Source organism: Peromyscus leucopus, chromosome 7, assembly GCF_004664715.2.
Source record: "Peromyscus leucopus breed LL Stock chromosome 7, UCI_PerLeu_2.1, whole genome shotgun sequence".
In the NCBI taxonomy this organism is placed as follows: domain Eukaryota; kingdom Metazoa; phylum Chordata; class Mammalia; order Rodentia; family Cricetidae; genus Peromyscus; species Peromyscus leucopus.
In genome coordinates this window covers 108301736-108313910 of record NC_051069.1, presented here as the reverse complement: position 1 = coordinate 108313910, position 12175 = coordinate 108301736, and the positions used below count along the sequence as shown (strand labels likewise).

Here is a 12175-nt window from a genome sequence, read left to right as displayed (position 1 = left end):
ATCTAGGTTGTTTCCAGGTTCTGGCTATTACAAATAGTGCTGCTATGAACATAGCTGAGCATGTATCTTTATGGTATGAATCAGCATTCCTTGGTATATGCCAAAGAGTGGGATGGCTGGGTCTTGAGGTAGTTCGATTCCTCATTTTCTGAAGAACTGCCATACTGATTTCCACAGTGGTTGTACAAGTTTACATTCCCCACCAACAGTGGAGGAGTGTTCCCTTTGCTCCACATCCTCTCCAACATTGGTGTCATTTGGTGTTTTTGATCGTAGCCATTCTGACAGGTGTAAGGTGGTATCTCAGAGTTGTTTTGATTTGCATTTCTCTGATGATTAAGGATGTTGAGCATTTCTTTAAATGTCTTTCAGCCGTTTGTAGTTCTTGTTTGTGAATTCTCTGTTTAGCTCTTTAGCCCATTTTTTAATTGGACTGTTCAGTACTTTGATGTCTAGTTTTCTTGAGTTCTTTATATATTGTGGAGATCAATCCTCTGTCAGATGTGGGGTTGGTGAAGATCTTTCCCCATTCTATTGGCTGTCTTTTTGTCTTATTGACTGTGTCTTTTGCCCTGCAAAAGCTTCTCAGTTTCGAGAGGTCCCATTTATTAATTGTTGTGCTCAGGGTCTGTGCTGTTGGTGTTTTATTTAGGAAATGGTCTCCGGTGCCAATGCCTTCAAGAGTGCTTCCTATTTCTTTTCTATTAAGTTTAGTGTAACTGGATTTATGTTTAGGTCTTTGATCCACTTGGACTTGAGTTTTGTGCATGGTGACAGATATGGATCTATTTGTAATCTTTTACATATTGACATCCAGTTATGCCAGCACCATTTGTTGAAGATACTTTCTTTGTTCCATTGTATAGTTTTGGCTCCTTTGTCAAAAAACCAGGTGTTCATATGTGCATGGATTAATGTCAGGGTCTTCAATTCGATTCCATTGGTCCGTATGTCGGTTTTTTATACCAGTACCAAGCTGTTTTTATTACTATAGCTCTATAGTAGAGTTTGAGGTCAGGGATGGTGATGCCTCCAAGGGTTGCTTTATCATATAGGATTCTTTTAGCTATCCTGGGTCTTTTGTTTTTCCATATAAAGTTGAGTATTTTTCTTTCCAAGTCTGTGAAGAATTGTGCTGGGATTTTGATGGGGATTGCATTGAATCTGTAGATTGCTTTTTGGTAAGATTGCCATTTTTTACTATGTTAATCCTACCTATCCATGAGCATGGGAGATCTTCCATTTTCTGATATCTTCTTCAATTTCTTTCTTTAGAGATTTTAAAGTTCTTATCAAAAGGTCTTCACTTGTTTAGTTAGTGTTATCCAAGGTATTTTATATTATTTGTGGCTATTATAAAGGGTGATGTTTCTCTGACTTTCTTTCTCAGCCCTTTTATCATTTGTGTATAGGAGGGCTACTGATTTTTTTGAGTTGATCTTGTATCCTGCCACTTTACTGAAGGAGTTTATCAGCTGTAGGAGTTCCTGGTAGAGTTTTTGGGGTCACTTATGTATACTATCATATTATCTGCAAATAGTGAAAGTTTGACTTCTTCCTTGCCAATTTGTATCCCTTTGATCTCTTTTTGTTGTCTTATTGCTCTAGCTAGAACTTCTAGTACTATATTGAATAAATATGGGAGAGTGGACAGCCTTGTCTTGTTCCTGAATTTAGTGGTATCGCTTTGAGTTTCTCTCCATTTAATTTGATGTTTGCTGTTGGCTTGCTATAAATTGCTTTTATTATGTTTAGAAATGTTCCTTGTATTCCTGATCTTTCTAAGACCTTTATCATGAAGGGGTGTTGGATTTTGTCAAAGGCTTTTTCAGCATCTAAGGAGATGATCATGTGGTTTTTTCTTTCAGTTTGTTTATATGGTGTATTACATTGACTAATTTTCGTATGTTGAACCATCCTTGCATCCCTGGGATGAATCCTACTTGGTCGTGATGGATGATTGTTTTGATGTATTCTTGGATTCGGTTTGCCAATATTTTGTTGAGTATTTTTGCATCAATGTTCATGAGGGAGATTGGTCTGTAGTTCTCTTTCTTTGTTGCATCTTTGTGTGGTTTGGGTAGCAGGGTAATTGTAGCCTCATAAAAAGAGTTTGGTAGTGTTCCTTCTGTTTCTATTGTGTGGAACACTTTGAAGAGTATTGGTATTAGTTCTTCTTTGAAAGTCTGGTAGAATTCTGCACTGAAAACCATCTGTTCCTGGGCTTTTTTTTGGTTGGGAGACTTTTGATGACTGTTTCTATTTCTTTAGGGGTTATTGGTCTATTTAAATGGTTTATCTGGTCTTGATTCAATTTTGGTATGTGGTATTTATCCAGAAAATTGTCCATTTCTTCCTGGTTTTCCATTTTTGTGGAATACAGGTTTTTGAAGTATGATCTGATGATTCTCTGGATTTCCTTGTTGTCTGTTGTTATGTCTCCCTTTTCATTTCTGATTTTGTGAATTTGGGTGCTCTCTCTTTGCCTTTTGGTTAATTTGGCTAGGGGTTTGTCTATCTTGTTGATTTTTTCAAAGAACCAACTCTTTGTTTCATTGATTTTTTTGTATTGTTCTCTTGTTTTCTATTTCATTGATTTCAGCCCTCAATTTGATTATTTCCTGGCGTCTATTTCTCCTGGTGAGTTTGTTTCTTTTTGTTCTAGAGCTTTCAGTTGTGCTGTTAATTCATTGGTATGGATTGCTCCATCTTCTTTATGTGTGCATTTAGAGCTATGAATTTTCCTCTTAGCACTGCTTTCATAGTGTCCCATAAGTTTGGGTATGTTGTACTTTCATTTTCATTGAATTCTAGGAAATCTTTAATTTCTGTCTTTATTTCTTCCTTGATCCATTGATGTTTCAGGTGGGCATTATTCAGTTTCCATGAGTTTGTGGGTTTTCTATAATTTTTGTTGTTGAGGTCTAACTTTAAGGCATGGTGGTCTGATAAGATACATGTAGCATGAATCTTAAAAGTCCTTATTAATAAAATCAAACCCAAGGCGAGTTATTGGGTCCATGCTGGTAGATCAGAGAGACAGAACAAGCCACAGCTATCTCACCTCGCCGGATCCTCAGCTGGTCTTGTCTCCTCAGACTGGAGGCCTCTGAGTCCTCATCCGGAATGAGTCTCAGCTGAATTACTGCTCAAAAGCCTGAATGCTTAACCAGCCAAAATCTTAACCAGCCAAATGCCTCTAGTTTCTGGTCCTCACGCCTTATATATCTTTTTGCTTTCTACCACCACTCCCTGGGATTAAAGGCTGGCTCTGGATTAAAGGCGTGTCACCATGCTTGGCTATTTCCAATGTGGCCTTGAACTCACAGAGATCCAGAGGGATTTCTATCTCTGGAATGCTAGGATTAAAGGTGTGAGTGCCACCATTTTCTAGCCTTTGTATCTAGTGGCTGTCTGTTCTCTGACCCCAGATAAATTTATTAGAGTACACAATATTTTGGAGAACACAATACCACCACATCTCCTCTCTTTTTGTCTAAAATTAAAAAAGCTTATAACTAATACAAGAAAAAACTATCCAATAAGTATATACAATATATACAGCCAAAAATTACATTAATGATGTCTAGTCCATTAACATTTGACAGATTCAGATAAAAAACTCCATTATATATATATTAACAATGTCCAGTCCAGTAACATCTGATAAACTCAGACCAAAAAATTTTCATTACTTATCTTATTTAAAACAAGTAGTTCCTTTTTAAAAGTAGATTCATAATCTCCCTTTTTATCTTATCATATCCATATTCTCTTTTTTTCTTTTCATAATACATTCAGTAGTCTACCTTTTGTCATTTTTATATCTTCCCCTTTTTCTTCAGTGTAGATTCAATGATCTACCTATTTATCCTATTATTTCTTTATCTTTTTTCTCAGAGTAGATTCGATGATCTATCTCATATCTATATTCTCTTTTTCTTTTTGCTTTCTAGGGTGAAGATATCTTTAGGAATCTCAAAAAGAAAATTTTTGGGTTAATCATCAAGTCCTGTATCATTTGTCCAGTCTCTGCATAATAGGAAAGTTCAGGGCTTGTTTCAAGTCCTTGTTCAAGTAGTCTGCCAGGCTGTATCATCTCAGCTAGTCCTCTCGAAATTGTCCTGACCAGTTTGTAGTCCAAAGTCGATTTTTCCATGGTATTAATCAGCTTAATGACTTTATCATAGTCCATGTGGAATCATCGTTGTAGGATCCTGTCATCTTTTTGAAGATTTCAAAGTCACTGTTAGGCATGGTCATGGTTTCCTGCAGACTTTTTTTTTTTTTTTTTTTTTTTTTTTTGTGCCTCCTCTGTGGTTTGGTCTGATAAATGTCTGTCTCTCAGAACCATAAACATTCTTCCCTAGAACAGAAAATCTTCACAACAATTTCTCCCCACCATTTGTCTTGCCAAACTTTTCCAAACTGACTTTTGCCGATGCTTTCTTGTAACACGATGGTCCTGGCAATTCTTCTCTGAACCAGCAGTGGTAAACCCTTCATTCCAGGTAGCAGCATCACCGCAGTCACCAACATGATGAGAAGGAGCTGGCAACGTGGAGCAGTAGCCACTGCTTCCATGGTCCCACCACTGTTTTTGGCTCAGTCCAGGCCAAAGCTTCTCCCAAGCCTCCTAGGCCGATCTCAAACTCGGGATCCTACTGCCTCTGTCTCCTTCAGCAAATCCTACCAGCGTGCGCCACCACAACCGCCTGAGTGTAGCTTGGGCCTGAGATGGGGCTCACAAGGCCACAGGCAAACAGCTTTTTCATGAATTCGTAACACAAACGTTGGGCGCCAGATACAGGAGGTTATTCCATTTTTTTTGTATCTGTTGAGATTTGTTTTGTGTCCAAGCATGTGGTCAATTTTTGAGAAGGTTCCATGGGGTGCTGAGAAGAAGGTACATTCTTTTGTGTTAGGATGGAATATTCTGTAGATATCTATTAGGTCCATTTGAGTCATAACATCTGTTAGGTCCTTTATTTCTTTGTTAAGTTTCAGTCTGGTAGATCTATCATTTGGTGAGAGTGGTGTGTTAAAATCTCCCACTACTAATGTGTGGGGTTTGATGTGCGTTTTAAACTTTAGTAGTGTTTCTTTTGTGAATGTGGGTGCTTTTGTATTTGGAGCATAAATGTTTAGAATCGAGACTTCATCTTGGTGGATTTTTCCTCTGATAAATATGTAATGTCCATCCTTATCTCTTTTGATTGATTTTAGTTTGAAGTCTATTTTATTAGATATTAGGATAGCTACACCAGCTTGTTTCTTAGGTCCATTTGCTTGGAAAGCCTTTTCCAAGCCCTTTACTCGGAGGTAGTGTCTGTCTTTGTAGTTAAGGTGTGTTTCTTGTATGAGCAGATGGATGGGTCCTGTTTTCTTATCCATTCTGTTAGCCTGTGTCTTTTTATAGGTGAGTTGAGACCATTGATATTGATGACCAGTGATTGTTAATTCCTGTTATTTTTTGTGGTTGTGTTGTGTTGTCCTTCTGTGGTGTATGTTGGTGTGGGATTATCTATTGCTTGATTTTTCATGGATGTGTTTAGCTTCTTTGGGTTGGATTTTCCCTTCTAGTGCTTTCTGTAGGGCTGGGTTTGTGGACAGGTATTGATTAAATCTGGTTTTATCCTGGAATATTTTGTTTTCTCCGCCCATGGTGATTGAGAGTTTTGCTGGGTATAATAGTCTGGGTTGGCATCCGTGGTCTCTTAGTGTCTGCATGAGATTTGTCCATGATCTTTTAGCTTTCATAGTCTCTATTGAGTAGTCTGGTGTTATTCTGAAGGGTTTGCCTTTATATGTTACTTGGTCTTTTTCCTTTGTGGCTCTTAATATTTTTTCTTTGTTCTGTGTGTTTAGTGTTTTGATTATTATGTGGTGAGGGGACTTTTTTTTTGGATCCAGCCCTATTTGGTGTTCTGTAAGCTTCTTGTATCTTCATAGGTATTTCTTTCTTTACGTTAGGAAAGTTTTCTTCTATGATTTTGTTGAATATATTTTCTGTGCCTTTGAGTTGGTATTCTTCTCCTTCTTCTATCCCTATTATTCTTAGGTTTGGTCTTTTCATGGTGTCCCAAATTTTCTGGACGTTTTGTGTTATGACTTTTTTGTCTTTAGTGTTTTCTTTGACTGATGAATCTATTTTCTCTATCGTGTCTTCAGTGTTAGAGATTCTCTGTTCCATCTCTTGCAATCGGTTGGTTATGCTTGTTTCTGTAGTTCCTGTTCGTTTAGTCAGGATTTCTATTTCCAGCATTCCCTCAGCATGTGTTTTCTTTATTGTCTCAAATTCTTTTTTCAGATCTTGGAATGTTTCTTTCATCTGTTTAATTGCTTTTTCTTGGCTTTATTTGATTTCTTCCCATTTTTTGTTCATTTTTTCTTCCATTTCTTTAAGGGAGTTTTTTATTTCCTCTTTAATGGAATTTTTCATTTCCTCTTTAAGGGAAGTTTTTATTTCCTCTTTAAGGGAGTTTTTCATTTCCTCTTTAAGGAACGTTTTTATTTCCTCTTTGAGGGAATGTTTTATTTCTTCTTTAAGGGCCTCTATCATCTTCTTAAAGTCATTTTTAGGGTTGATTTCTTCTGTTTCTTCTGTCTTGGTATGTTCAGGTCTTGCAGGTGTAGAATCACTAAGTTCTGATGTTGCCATATAGGTCTTTATGTTGTTGCCTGTATTTTTGCACTGGCGTCTACTCATCTCTTTCTCTGTGCGGTGCAGGTGGTGTCTGTGTCTGAGAATGCCTCTCGTTATAATTTTTAGTCTTGGTTTAGTAGAGGTTCTTGGTTTAATTGGTGCTATTGGGCTATTTCTTCAGGGGCAGCTGATTTCAGTCGGTGAAGTATATACTTATGATTCTGGTGATCTGTTTTGGTGGCTGGGTAGCGCCTTCTTCTGTGTTCCCAGGTCACGTTTTGTTCATTTGTCAACTCCTCAGCTGATCTTGTTTCTTCAGACTTCAAACTGTAGGCATCTGAATTCTCTCCCAGATGGGTTTCAGCTGAGCAGGGTAGTCTCATCAACACCTCCAAGTTGTTGGGTTTCACAGGATCAGCAGCTGGGCCCTGGGTTGTCCTCAGACGGAGTGTTCAGATTCGTTCTGGTTCTGACCCACGGAGATAGCTTCTTCCCCAGGTGTGGGGGTTAGAGGTGTCCTTGTTCCAAGCTGCGTCTGCTTGTCTGCGTCCCTGGGCCTGTCTACCTCTGAGGTCCGCCGCCGGGGCCCGTATGTCCCTGTCAGCTACCGCTGGGTCTGTCTGCCTCTGCGGACCACTGCCGGGCCTGTATGTCTCTGCCGGCTGCCGCCCGGCCTGTATGTCCCTGTTGGCCGCTGCCGCCGCTGGGCCCATCTACCTCCGTGGGCCACTGCCACAGGCCTACCTGCATCTGCTTGTCTCTGCCGCTGGGCCTGTCTACCTCTGTGGGCCGCCACTGGGCCTGAATGTCTCTGCCAGTTGCCGCTGGGCCTGAATGTTCCTGTTGGCCGCTGCCGCCGGGCCCGTCTACCTCCACGGGCCGCTTCCACAGGCCTACCTGCGTCTGCTTGTCTCCGCCGCCGGGCCGAAATAATAATTTTTTAAAGCTGTCTCCTGAGAAGGCAAAGGAGAGTGACAGGAGAAAGATCCCAAGGCCAAATGAACAAGAGAAAGGGGCTTGTGAGTCAGGATAAGGCCCAACTCTGAGGAAAGGAAAAGGACTCTCTTAGGGGACCAGAAACTCCATCCTGAACAATTTATATAGAAATAAAAATAATTTCTTAAGGTTATATAATACCTCTTTTGTTCTGCATAAAAAGAAGCTCAAGTGTCTTATTGAAGAACAATTTTATTAATAAATATCAACTGACAATATTGGGTCTAGTTTCCTGGAATGTCAATGGGCATTAGATAGCCAAGATGGCGGCTTGACCATGTGGTTGCCCTTATTTAAGATGTCACCTTGATCATGAGATTGCCCTTATTTAAAATGGTGCCACCTGATCAGGTGATCACCCCTATCTAATATGGTGCCTTGGTGCGGCATTGGTGGTATAGTGGTGAGCATACCTGCCTTCCAAATATGGTGCCTGACCACATGGTCATTTTTTCCCCTGAGCAGATAAGGAACAGATAAATTGAAGCATTTAAAAGTTAGTCAGAGGCCGGGCGATGGTGGCACATGCCTTTAATCCCAGCACTCAGGAGGCAGAGCCAGGATTATCTCTGTGAGTTCGAGGCCAGCCTGGGCTACCAAGTGAGTTCTAGGAAAGGTGCAAAGCTACACAGGGAAACCCTGTCTTGAAAAACTAACAAACAAACAAAAAAGTTAGAAAGAAATATAAATGGCCATATTAATCATACATTTCCATTTGCACATAGGAAATAGACTTTGTGAAAGAATGACGGAGAAGTAGCCGGGTGGGAGAGAGGGACCTCCCACTCCAGGTTGCAGCATGGTACAAGCAGCCACAGGGGAACAAACCCAAGCCATGGGTCAGCGGCAGTAGGGGCAGGAGGCCATAGGCTCATTTTCCACAATAAGGCCCAGCCGACTGACCTCCAGCGTCCCACAGGATCAGCGAGGGCCAACGATAATGGCGCAAGATAGCCAATGGACTGTCGTCACAAAGGCTATGGGCCATGGAATTGAGGGGGACAAGCCATTTCCAGATGCTGTCGCACAGGGACATGGCCGATAGGCTTAGAGACTGAAAGACACATGGCACCAGCGAGTGACACAAGACGAATCCTCATTTGTGGGAAAATGGCCAGAAGGGAAAGGAGGAATCTTATCGATCCAGCAGGGTGAAGAGTCCCCAACGGTGCTCAGCCTGAAGAATGGCAGATGGTACAGGACCCCAGAGCTCCTCAGACTGCCAGCAGTGCAATCGCCTGGTGACACTGGGCGCCGAGTGGGGGACCCAGAGGGTATCCCGCGCATGCAGGAAAACATGCTGGGCAGATGCACGGCATGCGGGCATGGTGGCGGAAGCCAGTAATTCACAACCCAGATGCTGCATCTACGTGGAGAGTTTATTATAATAGAGAGATGAAGAGAAAGATAGGAAAGAGAGAGACAGAGAGAGAAGAAGAGAGAGAGGTCGAGGGTGCAAACCTCGATGGAGGAAAAGTGAAAGATAGAGGAAGGGGAGGAGTTTTTCCTTAGAACGAGGCTTTTACGTCAGGATACAGGGTGGTGCCAAGGGGGTGGGATTTCAAGGGGCGGATCAGAATATTAACAGTAGCAACCCACAGGTGGAGAATCTCTGCCTTACCCTGTGGAAACAAAGTTAGACAAAATGAAATTTTGAGTGGTTTTTTTTAATTTGATTGCTTTTAAAATGGGTCACAAAGCAGCAGAGACGACCCATGACATCAGTGACTGGCCCAGAGACTCCTAGTGACTGTCCAGTGCAGGTCCAGTAAGTCTTGTGAAGGAGACAAGAGGCTTGAAGATGAAGGGCATGGTGGCCAGCCATCGGGGTAGGCGGTGGTTGATGAGCACCAACCATCGAAGCGCCTCCTTTTCCAGCTTGAGGAGAAGTTGTCAATGGGCTCAACATTTAAGGTCATTTGACATTTGAAGCACATTGGAGAGCTGGGAAAACTCAACAGTAGATGCCTCATGAGCTGACTGGAAATCTAAAAAACATGTTTTGAACTCATGTTATACAACAACAGACCGTTTCTCTACTGAATTGTGACATCCGAGGACCAGATACATACAACATCCAGCGGTGACTGGTTATGACAAAGCACTTTCAAAAACCAAGCCTGCTCTAGAAAAAGTCCCGGGCACTCTTGGGTGGTCTGCCACCAGTCTCATTTCCTGCAGCGACAACATCACATGTGAGGGGTGTGCTCAGTAGAGGAGGTGCATCCCAAACTGCACCGCCTGCAGCTGGCCTGGACCAACAGCAAGGGGCCAGTTCTCTCCCACTACAAAGCCTGAACACACCACGCAACCAAGCCTTCAAAAGTTAGTGAATAGGGAATCAATCTCATCTGCCGCCTTCACCTGATCTCACCAACCTTCTATCGTGTCTTCAAGCATCTTGACAACTTTTTGCAGGGAACACAATTCCACAGCCAGCAGAATGCAGAGAAGGCTTTCTGAGAGTCCATGGAACCCCAAAGCAGGGATTTGTATGCTATTTGGATAAACAAACTTAGTTCTTGTTGGCAAAAACGTGTTGATTGTAATAGCTGCTATTTTGACTAATGAAGATATGTTTGAGCCTAGTTATATGATTTAAAGCTCTCTGTCTGAAACTCTAATTTCTTTTTCAACAAGCCAAACACATCAAAGAGAGGGGGTTGGAGGAGAGACTAGAGGAAACCAATTAAGACGTTGCCACAGTAACCCCAAGCAAAAGGTGGCAGCAGCTTGCATGAGGGCTGGAGCAATGTGTAGCTTTTCCTGTGGAGAATAAAACATCTCCTCACCCAGGCAGGGCATCAGTGACAGTTCAAAGAAAGAATTCCATCCAAGCCTAGCTTGGTGACCCAGTGATTTTATTGGGGTGTCTCATAGGCACATTGGGGGACTAAAACACACCTGTATCATTGAAAATCCCTCCCCAGCATGGGTGATGACTCCCAAAAGTTAAATACCCAGAAGTCTATGGACAGCTGTATCCGGTCAGCCAGAGGTGGCTTTCTCCAGCAACTGTCTACTGCTTTTACAGTCTCACGGAAGCAGGTCCAGTGAGATGGCTCCCGGGGTAAGGTAAGGCTCCGAAGCCCGCGACCTGACTTTAATCCTCGAGACCCAGTAGTGGGGTAGGAGAGACCCAGTCGCTTCAAGTTGTTCTCTGACAGCTACTTCTACTCATCTGTCATATGCACTTGCAAAGTAAAATGTTTTAAATCCTCATGACTTGGCCTTGTGGATCTTTTAATTTTCCAAATCTCATGAATCTTGAGGGTTTCCTTAGCTTCCTGAGTCTTAGGAGCCTCCCTCCTTCTGGGAGGGAGTGTTCACCATTCATAGGAAATATCAAAAAGCAACGATGAAGTGAGAAGGTGACGCCTGGTGAATGAGTTGAATGGAGTGGACTCTAGACTTGTGGCTTAAAGTTGGTGATTTGTTGAGACAAGAAAGGACATACTTCAGAGGTGGAAAAGGTGGCCATTTCCATTTGGACAGTGTTGAGGTGCCCATGGGTCATCCCAGCAAAGATACTGAGTAGGTCATGAGATACACAGAATTGAGATATGGGTGATGCTCACTAGTAAAAATTATTCTTCTTTTAAAAAGTATGCTAGTATTTTATTAATCCTTCAAAGTTATTCTTATCATTAAGGTAGAGAGTATTTTGTTTGCTCTTTGTTGAAAGTGAATAAACCGTAAAACTTAAGGCCAAACTCCAGAAATGTGCGTGTATAAGGACAGCGAATGACTAAATCCCCTTCCTCTGGTCTGTTCCACATGGGCAAAGAACACTGAACATCTAACATGCTGTGAAGACACAGTAGAGCGCTCTGTACTAGTGCTCAGCATCTTCATTTGACGTCTTCATGAAATTCGGGGAGTGTCGACTCCTGCCTTTAGAAGGCCTGCTGTGCTTTCTCTTACAGCCACAGCTCCTTGAGCAAACCAAACGACTGTCCCAGAACTTGCCGATGGACCTCTTTGATGAGCGTGTAGACCCCTTCCACAGGCAGAGGGCACTGAGTGCCGTCAGCATCCTGACCATCACCATGCAAGGTAAGTTCTCCCTTGGAAGGAAAGCCTGACTTATTTACAACCCTCCAGAAGCCCCTCACAGAGGAGGTTTCTTGGGAACCAGCCCACGGTGCCATACTGCGGAGAGACTCCTCATGTCTCAGGAGCATGTCAGCAACGTGGCTGGAGTGGAATGGTCCTTCCTGAGAGTGATGCTCCCCCCACCCCAGGTGGGCCCCTGGCTAGAGAGTATAGACAACACCTCACACACTGGCTGGGCAACCTCAGGAGGTCTGAATGACAACAGTCAGCCAAAAACAGAATCCTGAAGACCTTGCCAGGAATCGGTCAGTAGTGGTTATCAAATTTAGAGCCAGGAATCTGGTATGGGCCAAAGAAGGCCATATAGTTAAGCCAAGACCCTTTGCTAGCCCCGATTAACAGCAAGCAGTGGAGCCCCAGGCAAGGGATAGATAGATGCTCAAGACCATGAAAGATTGGGAGTGTACGGGCCCTTTA

The 12175-nt window shown here is 42.4% G+C and overlaps 1 protein-coding gene across 1 annotated transcript in view; it reads left to right on the top strand.

Moving 5' to 3' along the window:
* The window catches only part of Scn11a (sodium voltage-gated channel alpha subunit 11), an 88199-nt gene that overhangs the window by 33300 nt on the left and 42724 nt on the right, over window positions 1–12175 (top strand). The window contains exon 11 of the mRNA XM_037208035.1: window positions 11569–11698. Coding sequence (XP_037063930.1) covers window positions 11569–11698 — 130 coding nt within the window. The remainder of the gene's footprint in view (window positions 1–11568; window positions 11699–12175) is intronic.